The sequence below is a fragment of the Dermacentor andersoni genome, chromosome 7 (assembly GCF_023375885.2).
Source record: "Dermacentor andersoni chromosome 7, qqDerAnde1_hic_scaffold, whole genome shotgun sequence".
In the NCBI taxonomy this organism is placed as follows: domain Eukaryota; kingdom Metazoa; phylum Arthropoda; class Arachnida; order Ixodida; family Ixodidae; genus Dermacentor; species Dermacentor andersoni.
This window is the reverse complement of record NC_092820.1, coordinates 137,827,453-137,846,284: the sequence shown is the minus strand read 5'-3', so window position 1 is coordinate 137,846,284 and position 18,832 is coordinate 137,827,453. Positions and strand designations below refer to the sequence as shown.

Here is an 18,832-nt window from a genome sequence, read left to right as displayed (position 1 = left end):
GAAAAGCGGAAAACACAGTGGTTCTGACAATCTTATCATTTAGCTTACAGCATAAGATTGCAGAAGCTAAATCACGTTTTTTTTTTTTTTTGCACTAGGTTACCTTCAACTGAATTGTGCATATTTCACTCCGATACGCAATGATGCGAGAAACACGCCTAAAATAAGGCGAAATGAGCGTAGACTTCGTCACTTCCCTTCTGCTCCATCACATACTGTAGGAACCGCTCATGTACCAATTAAACGTAATTTATAACAGAAATTAAATAAATGTAGTATTCTGCCCACAAACCTGCTCGGCGAGGTGAATGCGTTTCTTTATATTAAATATTGTCGTCTATCAAACATGCTCATTTTTATAGGCTGTGGGACTCTATTTTCATCATTTTTACACTATGCAGTTCTTTGTTATCATACTTGTACTATATTAAACAAGGTAAATACAGCGTAAATACAGCGTATTTCGCGCTGTAAGACGGATAAATTGCTGGGTCGCGTACAACCACAAATTTTGCCAACGTTCATGCATTTGAATATTTCAATTCAAACTAGGCTAATCGCACGTTTGGCGTGGTACTTCACGCTCGTATTGCAAATCTCGAATTAATATCTAATCGAAGCGGAGCTTCCCCCCATTCCGGATTACCTTTCTCACGCGAGTACGCGTTGATTTTACAAAATACTGTTTTTCTTTTGTTTTTTTTTTTTTATTCAGGCGAGAATGGTAATGGGACGGCAGTACCGCGGAGCCGCAGTCAGGTCTGTGGATCTGGGCGACTACACCGGAAGCTGCGCGCAGAAGTCACATCTTCTGAAGGCTCTCCGCTCAACCTTGGACATCACCAATCACTACGTGCACTTCTACTACGACCCGCCGAACACCACCTGGTGGGAGGACGTGCAACGACGGAGAAAGAGTGCCCCCACCGAGCCCCCAACGAGTTCGACTGCCGAGCCGAGTGCCAGTGCAACGCAGGGTCCGCCGCAAAACACGCCCGCGACCACGGAGCCGAAGGCACACACCCCTTTCGCGCCATTCGTTCCGAGCGCGACGGAGAAGCATTCGACGGCAACAACGGCGACTCCTGGAGCAACCACGCAAGCGGCGTCGACAACGGAATCACTCATGTCACGAGGTACACCGAAAATTACGAGCATGATGAGGATTGTCATATTTATTGACATCCCCTTGGCGCCGCCGCGACGGCGAGTAGTAATCTAGCCTGCATGATCTAATCTGGTTTTACTACACCTGTCACAGTCTAGCATTTTCCTACATTTCCTTCATCGTTCAACGCGATTCGCATTCTTTGGGATACGCGTACTTCACGTGCTTTCCAGGTGTCTACCTGTATTTCTGCTATCTCTATGTGTGTCTGCCTGTCTGTGTCTCTAGCCGCATTCCCGCCAACGAGCGTCGCTTGGTAGTCAATTGTCTAATGAGTAGAGCATTTGACTGCGGTGCTGAGAGAACCAGGTTTGAAAGACATCCATTGAAGCAACTTGGCTCACTGCACATGTGACGCTCTTCGGTGAACCTCTCTGACGCCAACTTGCGTGACTGGATGTCGCCACAAGATATGTGCTGCTCTTCAATTATAGAATATTAGCTCACGCGCAAGTGCGGAAAGCTTTTTCTCGCTGCGTCAGCTCTCGAAAGAGGAATGGCAACGTAGTCGACGCCGTCATGGGCAGATCGGGCATCTGCGTCCACTCGATCATTGCCATGTATGCCACAGTGACTCGCAACCAATTATATATTATATCGTGTCCTTCGTACGAATTCATCTGAATACACAAGTGCACGCCTTCATACCCTGGACCCTAATTTACAGCTCCGTACTCCACCCGACCATCCAGGACGTAACTGAACCCTTCTAGTCCGTCTATGCTTTGGAGTATCGTATGGAGTAGTATTTTCAAATGCGTACTCTTTTCTTATCCGAATGGCCAACAGCCCACTCTATGTCTTCTGCGGGTGCAACGAAACAATGGCGCACCTTCTTTGTGAGTGCCCTCGCTTCAACCCGCAATGAACAGCCTTCTCAGCCACCCTAGACCAACTCGACAAGCGCCCAATAACGGAAAGCAACATCCTTGGAAACTGGCCTACGTGAACATCAGCGCGATCCGCTATGAAGGCGCTGCTGCGTTACTTAAAAGATACCGGACTTTGTGACAAATTGTGACTGTACACTGTGTGACGTAGGATTGGACGGTGGCACTGCGTAACACAAGGAACGCCTTCGCAAACTGCGTGATAGTACCCACAAAAACAGTTCTGTATCGTAGGTATGTGTGTGTATGGTATTCTTTTATTCTTTTGCTATCTCTCACCTATCGCATCCCTTTGCCCCTCTCCCGGTACAGGGTAGCCAATCGGAGATAATCTATGGTTAACCTCCCGGTCTTTCCTCTATCTTTCTCTCTCTCTCTCTCAATTACAGAAAAGTTAGAGTGACTTTTCACTTCGTGAACGCGGTTGACGCGGAAGCGTATGGGTCCAATAGCGCACACGACGCTATCGGCTCTCGGTGGACTTTTCCGCCTACACTGACCGCATCATACGTCGTATTCAAGATAGGACTCGCGCGGCCGCGCCACATAAGCGTAGCCGCCGGAGTAGAACTCCCCATTATCATTTGGTTACTATTTAAATTACCTAGCACGGCGTCCGCGCGCACAGGCAAACAGCAAGGTCCGCACTGGATGACTGCCGATACCCGCTGTAAAATCACTGGCATGAGGAACAGCGGCAGGAGCGGCGAGCGAAGTAACCTTCAGCTGTCTATCGTTCAACACAAACTCATCGGGGAGAACACAGCCCATCGAAAAGATTCGCGCCGTCGGCCCACCTAGAATTTGACAAAACGAATCCCACGATGAGTGTCGGCTTAATGCGTTTACCATTCAATCAACATAGAGACAGCCTATTACCACCGTCAAAACTAGTTATGTAGGAGGCGTGTACTGCAGTGGGACTCATCTTTCGCGGTACCCTAAGCACACTCGGCGCCACTACATACATACATACATACATACATACATACATACATACATACATACATACATACATACATACATACATACATACATACATACATACATACATACATACATACATACATACATACATATGTTGGGTCCACTGCAATGCTTCAGCACTAATCACATTAATATCGACATAAAGTGTCAGATGGTATCTCTCTGAATTTCACTTTCTTCATTGAAATCAGTACATTTTATTGTACGGTTACCTATACTTGTAACCTTTAAGTTTTTGTACCAATACTCTAAACGTGTCTTGCTTATCTCGACTGCTGCCCAGTTAACGCTTCCGTGCGCTTTGGATCGCAGCGCTTCAGCAAGTTGGGCGTTTTCTATGGTTCTTGCTCGGAAACTATCTTGGCAGCAACTCAAGATCAAGCACTCCGGGCCAAGCAGCGCGTACTCCGCTTGTACCAGTCATTCCGAGCGCAAGGGAGAAGCATTTGACGGCAACAACTGCTGCTCCTGGAGCAAGTACGCGAGCGGCGTCAACAACGGAATCCTTCATGTCACGAGGTACACCGGAAAATCGAAGCATGATCAGGATGATTACTTTTATTTGCACCCCCTTTGCGACGGGGCGACGAGGAACAGTAACCTAGCCTACTTGATCTAATCTGGTTTTGCAACATATATCACCATCTAGCATTTTACCTGCGTCTCCTTGATCTTTTAATGCGATTACCATTCTCGGGATACTTCACGCACTCTCCAGATGTCTATCTGTATTTCTGCTATCTCTAACCGCGTTCCCACCAACGAGGGTCACTGGGTAGTCCATGGTCTAATGGGTAGAGCATTGGACTGCGGTGCTCAGAGATGCAGACTTGAAACCAAACGTTCGACCCCCTTGGGCCACTGAGTACGGGCCGGTCATCTCAACAGGCGACAGGCGAGGAACTTTCGCTGAATACAAACACACAACCATCCACACTTACAAACTCCGCAATTTTTTTTTCCCGGCAAACACAGTGACCGATGTCCGTGGTGCGACTCCACTCGGACACTCGAACACATGACTTACCAAATAACGCAGCGTCTGGCAAACGCCATCTCGGTGCTACTCAATGACAGACTCATCAATTGGTCATGGGAGGCGCGACTCTCCGAACGGGACTTGGGAAGCCAATTGGCAATACTCCACGAGGCCTGGCGAGCCGCAATGGCCAGTGAGGCACTCGAAGAGGGGCTCCAACAGCAGTAACCAAACACAATCTTCATTTCAATAAAGTTGTTTCTCTCTCTCTTTCTCATTTATGCAACTCTTTGACGCAAACTTTATTCACTGGTTCTGTGCAACTAGATATGTGCGGCTCCTCAATTACAAACAAAAAATTCGGCAGAACTCATCTCACGATGGCTATCGGCGTAATGCGTTTACTATTGAATCAACACAGAGACACAACCTATTCCCACCGTCGAAACGAGTTATATGTGAGACGTGTACTGCAGCAGTACTCCTCTTTCGCGGTTCCCTGAGCCTACTTGGCGCCATCTAGCGGTGTCGCTGCGAAGTCTGCACGTCGGCCCCGAAAGACATGGCAGGCAGGTTAGGTGCAAAAGCTGAGAAATATTCCTTCGCTTGTCGCACAACAAATGACACATACTCGGTGAGCCAAGTTGACGAGAGGTTCAATGAAAAGCGGCATATGCCCAATGCATTTATGGCGCAGCCTGCTAAACCATCGACTTGCTGGCCCTGAGGAGCCCTTGTGGCGTTGATTTCATTCCGCCCAGCATCGGAAAAATTTTATAGGATCGTCGTTCTCATTGTAGAGCGGCACACTTTCAGTGGCACATATGTGTGCATTGCCCAATGCAACGCAAGTTGTTCCGACGTTTGTTTTCGATCCCTGTTCCCTCAGCACAGCCGCCCAATGCGCTAGACATTCGACCACGGGCTACCCAATCTACCCAGGCAGGCGGGAAAACGGTTACATACATACATACATACATACATACATACATACATACATACATACATACATACATACATACATACATACATACATACATACATACATACATACATACATACATACGTACATACATGCGTACATACGTACATACATACATACATACATACATACATACATACATACATACATACATACATACATACATACATACATACATACATACATACATACATACATACATACATACATACACACACACATACATACATACATACATACATGCAATTAAATGTACGTACGCACAGGCGCCGACAAATTGGTATACTCCACGCAGCGGGAGCTGGAGCGACGGCAAACTGCATCGCAACGCCATCTACAGGCAGCATCTGGTATCTAGACCGCCAATGGGTGCCCTTTATTATCTGCAGGCATGTCGCTTGACTCGCGTCAATGTTTCGTGCTTCAGCTCGCCAAAATGCCGAGCGACGCTGGTGCTCCGGCTCCCGCTGCGTGGAGCATACCACTTTTGTCGGCGCCTGTACATACATACATACATACATACATACATACATACATACATACATACATACATACATACATACATACATACATACATACATACATACATACATACATACATACATGTGCGTATGTATGTGTACATACATGCGTAGCCCTAGAATTGCGTGAAGTACCCTAAGAATGCAGATGTATATAAAGTCAAAACTTTTCCAGCGCAGCGCGGAAATGAATCCGCGTCATATGCTCTGTTCAGAAAATCTTGTCTGATTATATATTCACGCACGCGCCACGTGCGGCCTTCGCGGCGACACCACTGCATGGCGCAGTATGTCCAAATTGAAAGGAGAGAAAGCATCCACGATGCAAATACGCCTCATACATGACGCGTCTCTGCAGGGGTGGTACGTTGTGCCGCTACAACAGTTACGTGCTAAGTGTATAAATATAGACATTATTTGAGAGAGGGTTCCTCTCAGAATTTTGACCTCCTTCATTGAACTCTTTGTATATATATATTGTACAATTAACTATGCCAGTAACTACTTCAGTACTGTCAATCTCCGCAAGTTACTTTGCATCAATAACCTAAACGTATCTTGCTTATCTCAACTGTTGACCAGTTAATGCTTCATGCGCTTTGGATCCCAGCACTTCAGCAAGGTGGGCGCTTTCTATGGTTCTTGCTCGGAAACTATCTTGGCAGCAACTCCCGATCAAGCACACCGGGCCAAGCAGCACCGCCTACCACGCAGGCTTCGCCACAAAACACGCCTGAGACCATGGTGTCGAATACTCGTACTCCGCTTGTACCATCCATTCCGAGCGCAACGGAGAAGCATTTGACGGCAACAACTGCTGCTCCTGAAGCAACTACGCGAGCGACGTCAGCAACGGAATCGCTCATTTCACGAGGTACACTAGAAAATCTAAACATGATTAAAATTATTACCTATCTGTATCTAGCGGCATTATGTCCATCTGTATTTCTGCTATCTCTCTGTGTGTCTGCCTGTCTGTGCCTCTAACCGTATACCCGCCAAGGAGCGTTACTGTGTAGTTCGTGGTCTAACGTGTAGAACATCGGACTGCGGTGCTGAGATAACCAGGTTTTACACCAACCATTGGACCAACTTGGCTCTCTGGGTATGTGCCGCTGTTCAATTATAACAAAATTCGGGAGAACCCATCTCACGATGGCTGTCGGCGTAATGCGTTCAGCGATGAATCAACATAGAGAGAATTAGCCTAGTGGCACATTTGAATCGAGTTCTGTATCAGGTGTTACGGCAGCGGCACTCCTCTTTCACAGTGCCCTAAGCATACTCCGCGCCATCTAGCGGCGCCGCTGCGAAGTCCGCGCATCATCACCGAAAGGCAGGGCACAGCGGTGCGTGCGAACGCTGAGAATTGTTCCATCGCTTGTCGCCCAACCATTGCCTCATACTAAGTGAGCCAAGTTGACATGAGGTTCATTGAAGAGCGGCACATACCCAAATCATTTGTGGCGCAGTTGGCTAAGCTGTCTGGTTGCTGGCCTTCCGGATCCCTTGTGACGTGGATTTGATTCTGCCGGGCATTGGAAAGTGTTAAAGGATCCTTTGTATCGTTGTAGAGCGGCACATTTCCAGTGCAAATTCCCAGTTATCCACGTTGGCATCAAAGAGGTTCATTTATGGCTAGCACAGGTCAAGTGGCACATACTCGATGGTCAACGACGGCGTCAACGAATATCTTCGAAAAGTAGCACCTACCTAGTCCCGCGCCTACAGTGAGTCATGTCGGCACGAAAGAGTTTCGTTGAAAAGCCGCACATACGTACGCATTGCCCCATGCTCAGTGATGCAAGTTGTTCCGACGTTTGTTTTCGAACCCTGTTCCCTCAGCACAGCAACCCGATGCGCTACCGATTCGGCCGTGGGCTATCCATTGTACCCACGCTGGCGGGAAAACTGTTACATACATACATACATACATACATACATACATACATACATACATACATACATACATACATACATACATACATACATACATACATACATACATACATACATACATACATACATACATACATACATACATACATACATACATACATACATGCGTAGCCCCGGAAATGCGTGAAGTACCCTACAAATGCGAATGCATTAAAAGACCATGAACACTTTTCCAGTGGACGGGGGAAATGAATCCACGTCATATGCCCTATTGAGAAAATCTTGTCTTAATATATATTCAGATACGCGCAACGTGCAGACTTCGCAGCGACACCACTGAATGGCTTAGAGTGTCCAACGGCAAAGGAGAGAAAGCATCCCGGATGCAAATACGCCTCATACACGCCGCATCTCTGCGCTGGCGGTAGGTCGGGTGGCTACAATGGTTCAATTCTAATCGCATTAATATCGGTATTAACCGAGACATGGCATCTCTCCAAATTTTACTTTCTTCATTGAAATCTCTACATATTATTGTACAGTTACCTACACTTGTGACGAGTGTAGTTTTATCAATGTCTTCTTTAAGTTTTTGCACCAATACTCTAAACGTGTCTTGCTTATCTCCACTGCTGACCAGTTAATGCTGCCGTCTGCTTGGATCGCAGCGCTTCAGCAAGGTGGGCGTTTTATATGGGACTTGCTCGGACACTATCTTGGCAACAACTCCGGATCAAGCACTCCGGGCCAGGCAGCGGCACCTACCACGCAGTCTCCGCCACAAAACACGCCTGAGACCACGGAGTCGAATGCTCGTACTACGTTTGTACCATCCATTCCGAGCGCAACGGAGGAGCATTCGACGACAACAAGTGCGACTCCTGGAGCAACTACGCAAGCGGTGCCAACAACGGAATCCCTCATGTCACGAGGTACTCCCCAAAATCTCATCATGCTTAGGATTATTACCTATCTGTATCTATCTGTATTATGTCCATCTGTATTTCTGCTATCTCTCTGTGTGTGTGCCTGTCTGTGTCTCTAACCGTATTCTCACCAACGAGCGTCACTAGGTAGTCCATGGTCTAATGTGTAGATCACTGGACTGTGGTGCAAAGGTAACCAGGTTTGAAGCCAACAATTGGACCAACTTCTGTCACAGGGTATGTGTCAGTGGGTATGTGGCGCTGTTCAATTGCAATAAAATTCGGCAGAACCCATCTCCGGCTGACTATGGGCGTAATGCCTTTACTATTGAATCGACATAGGTACACAATCCTGTTACGACCATCGAATCTAGTTACGTATGAGGCGTGTACTGCAGCGGGATTCCTCTTTCGCGCTTCCCTAAGCCTACTTGGCGCCATCTAGCGGTGCCGCTGCGAAGTGTGCGCGTCGTCACCTAAAGGAAGGGCACACCGGCTCGTCCGAACGCCGAGAAACGTGTCGTGCGACAACCGGGCTCTTCTCTCGCGTTCATGGATGGATGGATGGATGTTATGAGCGTCCCCTTTGGAACGAGGCGGTGGGTTGCGCTCCCAAGCTCTTGCTATTACACTGCCTAATCTCCTACCTAGGTTAAAAAAGAGATGAAGAAAAAACGACAAAATGAACTCCAATAACCAAATTTTCTGACCACCAATTTGCTTTTGTACGTCTCCGTTTTCTCTCGTTTCCATACTTTTCTTCCACCAATCTTCCAATCGCCTCTTACTAATCTCTATTGCAGACATGTTTGCTTTTCCCCTGCTCTTGCTGAACCCAAGGGCTTCAAGGAGGCCAGTGGTGCCTAAACCGACCGCTGGGCAGATGTCTTCACATGTTAATAAAACGTGTTCCATTGTTTCCCTAGCTTTACCGCAGCCAATCACAGGTTTCTTCTTTCTTCTTATATCTCGCTTTATAGGTGCGTGTTCTAAGGCATCCCGATCTCGCTTCAAAAAGTAATGAGCTTCCCTTTGACTTATCATAAATTGTTTCCCTCCTGATTTCCTTTTTTCCTCTTAAGTAGTTACTCATGGCAGGCTTCTTTTCCGTTGCCGCCACCCATGAGATTATTTCAGCCTCTCTGACTTTCCGCTTGACGTTTTTTGTTGCTGTGTTGCCCACTCTACAGACCGCATACTTACTGGTAAGCTTCCTATTTCTTTTCCTCCACCGTGAACCAATGTTTTCCTGTACAGATACGATACATAAAGGCTCTCCCAGTCCATTTACATTCTTCCATATTCCTCAGTAGTTCTTCACAATCAATTTTGCTGTGAGCTTCCCTCACTTCAAAACTTTACTCCGACGCAAGTTGTTCCGACGCTTATTTCAGGACACGCTGTGCCAACTAGTGGCGCTCGTGAGAAGCGTGCGACGTCGGTGCGGGCGAATGCTGAGACTAGTTCTCTCACTTGTCGCACACCAAATGACACATACTAGGAGAGCCAAGTTGATGGGAGCTTCATTGAAAAGCTTCACATGCCCAATGCGTTTGTGGGGCAGCCTGCTAAACTTTCGGGTTGGTGGCAATGAGGAGTCCTTGTGGCAATGATTTGATTCCGCACTGCATAGGGAAAATTCGAAGGATCTTTGTTCTTAATATAAAGCGACGCACTTCCAGTTGCACATACCTACTTATCCAAGTCTGCGTCAATGACGTTCCTAGAAGCGGGGCACACAACCTACTACCCAATACCCAGTGACCCAAGTTGGAATGAGAGGGGTTCATTGAAGACTAGCACAGACGAAGTGGCACATACTTAGTGTTCCAAGACAGCGTCAAAGAATATCTTCGAAAAGTGGCATCTACCCAGTCCCGCACCTACAGTGACTCATGCCAGCATAAAAGAGTTTCGTTGAAATGCCGCCCATATATGCGCATTGCCACATGCTCAGTGACGCAAGTTGTTCCGACGTTTGTTTTCGAACCCTGTTCCCTCAGCACATCAACACGATACGCTACTGATTCGACAGTGGGCTATCCATTGTCCATAATTACTTTGTTTAGCGCAAAACAACGGACACAAGAAAGACGACAGGACAAGGCGCAATACTCTCAACTGAGATCATTTTATTGTGTCACTCCTTTATAGAGAGCAGAATCCAGAAGAACATGCGGAGTGAGCACCATGTGCAGGAACCACCACAACATCCGATCACCAGAGTGCAGTCACGTGAGAGAATAAAAAAGACATATCCAGCCCTGTACAAGGGTTAAAGACGGCACACTCATGCACTGCGAATCCAGTCATTGTAAGGACAAAGCTTCCGATAATTCTGACTGGGTTCGCGGTGCATTAGTGTGCCTTCTTCAACCTTTGTACAGGGCCGAATATGCTTTTCTGGATTCTGTCACGTGAGTGCACTCTGGTGATCGGATGTTGTGGTGGTTACCTCCCATGGTGCTCACTGCGCTTGTACTTCTGAATTCTGCTCTCTATAAAGGAGTGACGCAATAAAATGACGTCAGTTGAGAGTAGCACCTTGTCCTGGGGGTCGTCTTTCTTGTGTCCGTTGTTTTGCTCTAAGCAAAGTAATTATGGATTTGCACCAACTAGTGCGCCAACGCATTGTGCTGAGCTATCCTTTGTACCCACGTAGGCAGAAAAACGGTTACTACATACATACATACATACATACATACATACATACATACATACATACATACATACATACATACATACATACATACATACATACATACATACATACATACATACATACATACATACACACACACACACACACACATACATACATACATACATACATACATACATACATACATACATACATACATACATACATACATACATACATACATACATACATACATACATACATACATACATACATACATACATACATGGATACATGCATGCGTGAAGTACCATAAGAATGCAGAAATATTAAAACTTAAATGTCAACACTTTTCTAGTGCAGTGCGGTAATGAACCCACGTTATATGCTATATTAAGAAAATATTGTCTGATTATATATTAACGCACCCACGACGTGCTGACTTCGCGGCGACACCACTGGATAGCGCAGTGTGTCAAAAGTGGAAGGAGGTAAAGCATCCGCGATGCAAATACGCCTCATAAGTGACACGTCTCTGCAGTGGTGGTGCGTTGTGCCGCTACAACCATTCAGTGCTAATTGTATGAATATACGCATTATTTGAGAGATGCTTTCTGTCGTAATTTTTGCTTTCTTCATTGAAATCTTTGTATATATATTGTACAGTTAACTATGCCTGTAACGACCGTAGCTCTATCAATCTCGTCTTTAAAGTATTTTGCATCAATACTCTAAACGTCTCTCGCCTATCTCGAATGCAGACCCTTTAATGCTTCCATCCGCTTTGGATTGCAGCGCTTCAGAAAGGTGGGCGTTTTATATGGGACTTGCTCGGAAGCTACCTTGGCGACAACTCCGGATCAAGCACTCCGGGTCAAGCAGCGGCACCTACCACGCAGGCTCCACCACAAAACACGCCTGAGACCACGGAGTCGAATGCTCGTACTACGTTTGTACCAGTCATTCAGAGCGCAACGGAGGAGCATTCGACCGCAACAACTTCTACTCCTGGAGCAACTACGCAAGCGGCGCCAACAACGGAATCCCTCATGTCACGAGGTACTCCACAATATCGAAGCATGCTTAGGATTATTACCTATCTGTATCTAGCTGTATTATGTCCATCTGTATTTCTGCTGCCTCTGTGTGTGTCTGCCTGTCTGTGCCTCTAACCGTATTCTCACCAACGAGCGTCACTAGGTAGTCCGTGGTGTAATGTGTAGACCATTGCACTGCGGTACTGAGGTAACCAGGTCTGAAGCTGACCACTGGAACAACTTCAGTCACTGGGCATGTGTCAGTGGGTATGTGGCGCTGTTCAATTACAATAAAATTCGGCCGAACCCATCTCGGGCGGACTATAGGTTTAATGCCTTTACTATTGGATCGACATAGAGACACAACCTGTTGCCGCCGTCGAAACGAGTTACGTATGAGGCGTGTACTGCAGCGGGATTCCTCTTTCGCTCTTCCCTAAGCCTACTTGGCGCCGTCTAGCGGTGTTGCTGAGAAAACCCGCGTGGAGCCCAGCCAGACCCACCCATGCGACGGTAGCCAAAGCGTTGGCGGCAGGCTACGAGACGCCACCCACGCGCTGCCATGCCACTCAGTTGGCGACACAAAATTTGGCTTGGCTCGTCTTGGCGCGGCATTGCCTGCGGAACTGCGAACGAAGGGGGGCAGTGCTTATAGATAGTTCTGCTAAATTGCGCTGAAACTCTGCAGTCCACGAACAAAAAAAAAACCAGAGTGAACTGTAGACAGCAAAAAACTTTATTTTTTGTGTGGCACCTAAAACGCCCGCCTTGTGTTAAAACGGACCAGGAACTTTACTTACTTACTTACTTATTTACTTACTTACTTACTTATTACTTGCTTACTTACTTTCTTACTTACTTATTGCCTTACTTATTAACTTATTTACTTACTAACTTACTTGCTTACCCACTTACTTATTACTTACTCACTCACTCACTCTCTCACTTACTTACTTACTTACTTACTTACTTACTTACTTACTTACTTACTTACTTACTTACTTACTTACTTACTTACTTACTTACCTACTTACCCACTCACTCACTCACTCACTCACTCACTCACTCACTTTACTTACTTTGGAAAAATCTTCGAAAAGTGGCATTACCCAGTCCTGCGCCTACAGTGACTCATGTCGGCCTGAAAGAGTTTCGTTGAATAACCACACGTGTGCATTGCCAAATGCTCAGTGACGCAAGTTGTCCCGACGTTCGTTTTCGAACCCTGTTCCATCAGCAGAGCAACCCGATGCGCTACCGATTAAACTGTGCTCTATACATAGTACCCACGCAGGCGAGAAAACGGTTACATACATACATACATACATACATACATACATACATACATACATACATACATACATACATACATACATTACATTACATACATACATACATACATACATACATACATACATACATACATACATACATACATACATACATACATACATACATACATACATACATACATACATACATACATACATACATACATACATACATACATACATACGTGTAGTACCCTAAGAATGCAGACGTATTAAAAGTCAATTAAAACTATTCCAGTGCAGGGCGGAAATGAACCCACGTCACATGTTCTATTCAGAAAATGTTATTCGCGCGTCACGTGCGGACTTCGCGGCGACACCACTGGATGGCGCAGTGTCTCCTAAGGCAAAGGAGAGAAATCATCCGAGATGTAAATACGCCTCACACATGACGCGTCTCTGCAGTGGTGGTACGTTGTGCCTCTACAACCATTCAGTGCTAATTGTATGAATATAAACATTATTTGAGAGAAGCTTTCTGCCAGAATTTTTACTTTCTTCATTGAAATCTTTGTATCTATATTGTACAGTCAACTATGTCTGTAACGACTGTAGTTCGATCAATCTCCTTTTTAAGTTATTTTGCACCAATAATCTAAACGTCTCTCGGTTATGTCGACTGCAGACCAGTTAATGCCTCCATCCGCTTTGGATTGCAGCGCTTCAGAAAGGTGGGCGTTTTCTATGGGACTTCCTCGGAAACTATCTTGGCAACAACTCCGCATCAAGCACTCCGGGTCAAGCAGCGCCACCTACCACGCAGGGTCCGACACAAAACACGCCTGAGACCACGGAGTCGCATGCTCGTACTACGTTTTTACCGCTCATTACGAACGCGACGGAGGAGCCCCATTCGACGGCAACAACTTCTACTCCTGGAGCAACAACGCGAGCGGCGTCAACAACGAAATCCCCCATGTTACGAGGTAATCGAGAAAATCGAAGCATGATTAGGATTATGATTTATCTGTATTATGTCCATCTGTTTTTTCGCTACCTCTCTGTGTGTCTGCCTGTCTGTGTCTCTAACCGTATCCCCACCAACGAGCGTCACGGGATATTCCATGATCTAATCTGTAGAGCCTTGGGCTGCGGGGATGAGGTCATCACGTTTGAAATTAACCATTGGACCAGCTTGGGTCTCTGGGTATGTGTCACTGGATATCTGCTGTTCAACTACAAAAAAAAAAGATCGGCAGAACCCATCTCACGATGAGTATGGGCGTAACGCATTTACTATTGAATCAACATAGAGACACGACCTTTTGCCACAGTCGAAACGAGTTATATGTGAGGCGTGCACTGCAGCGGAATTCCTCTTTCGCGGTTCCATAAGCCTACTGGGCGCCATCTAGCGGCGCCGCTGAGAACTGTGCGCGTCGTCACCGAAAAGCAGGGCCCAGCGGTGCGCGCGAACGCTGAGAATTGTTCCCTCGCTTGTCGCACAACCAATGGCACATATTGAGTGACCAATGTTGAAGTGAGGTTCATTGAAAAGCGGCGCATACCCAATTCATTTGCGGGGCACCTGGCTAAGCTGTCGGATTCCTGGTCACGAGGAGACCTTGTGGCATAGATTTGATTCCGCCCGGCATACGAAAAATTTAAGGATCTTTTTTGTCGTTGTAGGGCGGCAGATTTCCGGTTTCGCATACCTAGTTTTCCAAGTCTGCGTCAAAGGTGTTCCTAGAAGAGCGGCACACAACCTGCTACCACATCCCCAGAGAACCAAGTTGGCATCGAAGAGGTTCATTGAAGGCTGCGCCAGGCCAAGGAACAGATACTTAGTGTTCCGAGACGGCGTCCATGAATCTCTTTGAAAAGTGCCACCTACCCTGTCCCGCTCCTACAGTGACCCATGTCGGCATGAAAGAGGTCCGTTGAAGTACCGCACATATGTACATATTACCACATGCGAGAAGACTCAGTTTGTTTCCACGGTTTTAGAACCCAGTTCCCTAAACCAGCATCCCCGTGACCCATTGGACCATGGACTAGCCATTGTACCCAGGTAGGCGGAAAAACGGTTACATACATACATACATACCTACATACATACATACATACATGCATACATACATACATACATACATACATACCTACATACATACATACATACATACATACATACATACATACATACATACATACATACATACATACATACATACATACATACATACATACATACATACATACATACATACATACATACATACATAATTAACTTTTATTATTTCTATAAAACCTAATACATTCATCAGGCCTGCCAAAGTCGCATTTGGCTTGACTGGCAGAGCGTGACAAGCACCATACAAACTGTTACAATATCAAGAAAGAAAGAGAAGAAAAAAATAAATACAGGGAAGCGGTAAATATATATACATACACTGATACTCACATTGTACGCATTTATAATAGATGTACGTATATGCAGATATACAGGTTTGAGAAGCACATCTGGCGCGTACATGTATCACCATGCCACACGAATACATTGCGTGGCACAATAAAATATGAGTAGATGATTATAAATAACAAAATGAGTCAGAACCACAAATACTCCAATGAAAGCTGTGCAGGGACAAACTTTCTGATCACATTTTTAATCAAAGCCACTCTGTAGGCGTAATACGGAAGGAGGTTAGCGAGGTCTATTTGTTTACGTGTTATAGCCGCTTAAATCCGCACGTTTTAGTGCTTTCTTGAGCTTGTATCTTGATGTTGACTGCAGCACGTTACAGGGTAAATAATTAAACAACGCCGGAACATAGTATTATACATACATACATACATACATACATACATACATACATACATACATACATACATACATACATACATACATACATACATACATACATACATACATACATACATACATACATACATACATACATACATACATACATACATACATACATACATACGTGAGGTACCCTAGAATGCAGACGTATTAAAAGTCAAAACGTTTCCACTGTAGGTCGGAAATGAACCCACGTCATATGCTCTATTCAGAGAACCTTGTCTGATTAAATATTCACACACGCGCCACGAGCGGACTTGGCGTCTACACCACTGGTTGGCGCAGTGTGTCCAAAGGGAAAGGAGAGAAAGCATCCCGGATGCAAATGCGCCTCATGCATGACGCGTCTCTACAGCGGTGGTACGCTGTTCCGCTACAATAACTCCATGCTAATTGTATTAATCTCAATATCATACATGAGATGGTATCGCTCACAATTTTTACTTTCCTCATTCAAATCTATGCATTTATATTGTGCAGTTACCTATGTCTGTAACGACTGTAATTCTATTAATTTCCTCTTTAATTTATTTTGCACCAATAATGTAAACGTCCCTTGCTTATCTGGACTGCTGACCACTTAATGCTTCCATCCGCTTTGTATCGCAGAGGATCAGGATGGTGGACGTTTTCGGTGGAGGTTGCTCGGAAATCTTAGTGACGATCACTCCGAGTCAAGCACACCTGGTGAAGCAGCGCCACCTACCACGCAACCGGCCACAGCGACCGATAAAAGCAGCGACCATCTGTCTGTGACTGCGCCTGTCTCGCCTAACACGCCAACAGAGAGTCCAACGCCTCAAGTCGAAACGTCGCCTGTCCCGACTACGACGCCATCGGTTCCTTCAACGCCTGAACTCGAGGCTTCGTCGGCCCTGCCCACAACTCCCCCAGATCATCCGACGCCCAAAATCACGACGTCATCTGCCCCGCCTACGAAGCCAGAGGATCGTGAAACGTCTGTTGTAGTGCCGGTAACCAGGAAGAACGAAGGCGACCTCTGCAAAGGTCTCGAAAGCGACAAACTTTTGCCTCACGAGTCGGACTGCGCCAAGTACTATCAGTGCGTCCATTCTAACCCGATCTTAAGAACTTGCGCGCAAGGCACTATTTTCGACATCCAGCGGCAGGCATGTAATTGGCCGACGCTCGCGAACAGGCCCGAGTGCCTTTGAAGAGCGCCTTCGTGCCAGTGCTCTAAGCAAGCACTTTCATACGAGCGCAGCAGTACATTGAATGCCCAATAAAGTTAACCGGCTCCCTTTTAAGTTATCTCACGAACGCAGCATTTCGTGCCCAATGTAGGATGCAAATTCGTTCTGCAAATCTTATCGGGTCGATTTCCACACCCTACGCCACGCGTAATTTCTTACACTCACTTCGTAGGCCAATGTTCTAACCGGTTACGTCGTCGTTGCAGCCTATACATACGCCAAGCTGCAGGTTCTAAAAGGACCGAAAAACAATTTTATGCTACCCGTTATTTAAGTACAACGTAAAGTTCACGAGTCATTGTGTCCAATCACAAAGTGCTAAAGAGGAAAATTGCACGGAACCTTTTCATCACAATTTTTCAATCTGCAGTGAGGGTGCAGTCGTACGCTAGAAACATGCTGGAAACAGGGATAGGTAAGTGCGACAGCGATTATAGGACGGCACTGGTGGGAAGCAGACAACTGCGGCCCTAGCTGTAGGAATGTAATATCTTGTTTATCAAGCCAATGTTCTCACTGCTCATGGTTTCTGAAGCAGCGACTTATTTCTGCAATTAAAGGTGGTGTCCAAATTTACGTCCCAGCTACGGCTTCCTCCAAGTAAAAGAAACTGATCCCTGAAGACCATGCTTTTGTTGGCTGCATGCACCAGGTTTTGTTGGTGTTTTAGCGAAGCCAAGCTAATTAAGTGGTAGGATATGAAGGTAGTACTATTACTTTAAGAAAGTAATATTTTTTGTAGGGATGACGTTCTTGCTGTTCGTGTTTTTTGAAGTAGTTTGTTTCCTATAATAAACGGTTGAGTCCAAATTTTACGTCCTAGTGACGGCTCCCTGCAAGTAACAGAAACTAATCTCGAAGACCATATTTTCTGGCTGCATTAGCCAGGACTCCTTCTTTTTTCTGTCTTGTTTTTTTGCTTTCTCTTTTTCTTTCTTTTTCTTCCTTCCTTCTTTTTTTTTCGCCATGCCAAGCTAAGGGGTAGGGTATGCGGGTGGTGCTATTATTGCAGTGCTGGCACCCATTCACGGCACAAGTGGTCGATGGCATATTCTATCTATATATATATATATATATATATATATATATATATATATATAATGTAAGAAGCGAACAAACACTGACACCAAGGACAACATAGACGAAATTACTTGTGCTTACTAAATGAATTAAAGAAATTATAAAGTAATGGAAAAGAAAGTGGGTGAAAGAACAACTTGCCGCCGGTGGGCAACGACACGTATTCGCATTACGCGTGCGATGCTCTACCAATTGAGCTACCGCTGCTCTGTTCTCCCATCCACTTTCTTGGGTATTTATGTTTCCTACTAGAACCCTGGGAGTGTTAGCCAGCGCCACCACTCACAAACCTTGGCAGCGGGTGTGGAACACCCTTTCTGCCGCAGGCGTCACGAGTACGCAGGCGTCACATGTACGGGTACGTACACATG

General features: G+C 45.8%; 1 protein-coding gene across 4 annotated transcripts in view; it reads left to right on the top strand.

Annotated features, from left to right (window-relative positions):
• Positions 1 to 18,196, top strand: part of LOC126534502 (uncharacterized) — a 34,347-nt gene extending 16,151 nt beyond the window's left edge. Inside the window, exons 10-16 of one of the 4 annotated variants that reach the window (XM_055072319.2) lie at positions 716 to 1,136; positions 3,358 to 3,564; positions 6,138 to 6,401; positions 8,095 to 8,358; positions 11,789 to 12,052; positions 14,021 to 14,287; positions 16,777 to 18,196. In XM_055072319.2, the coding sequence (XP_054928294.1) occupies positions 716 to 1,136; positions 3,358 to 3,564; positions 6,138 to 6,401; positions 8,095 to 8,358; positions 11,789 to 12,052; positions 14,021 to 14,287; positions 16,777 to 17,342 (2,253 nt within the window). In that variant the 3' untranslated portion in view covers positions 17,343 to 18,196. The remainder of the gene's footprint in view (positions 1 to 715; positions 1,137 to 3,357; positions 3,565 to 6,137; positions 6,402 to 8,094; positions 8,359 to 11,788; positions 12,053 to 14,020; positions 14,288 to 16,776) is intronic. The other 3 variants (XM_055072321.2, XM_055072320.2, XM_055072322.2) reach the window with 3 other exon arrangements.
• Positions 18,197 to 18,832: the final 636 nt, after the last annotated feature.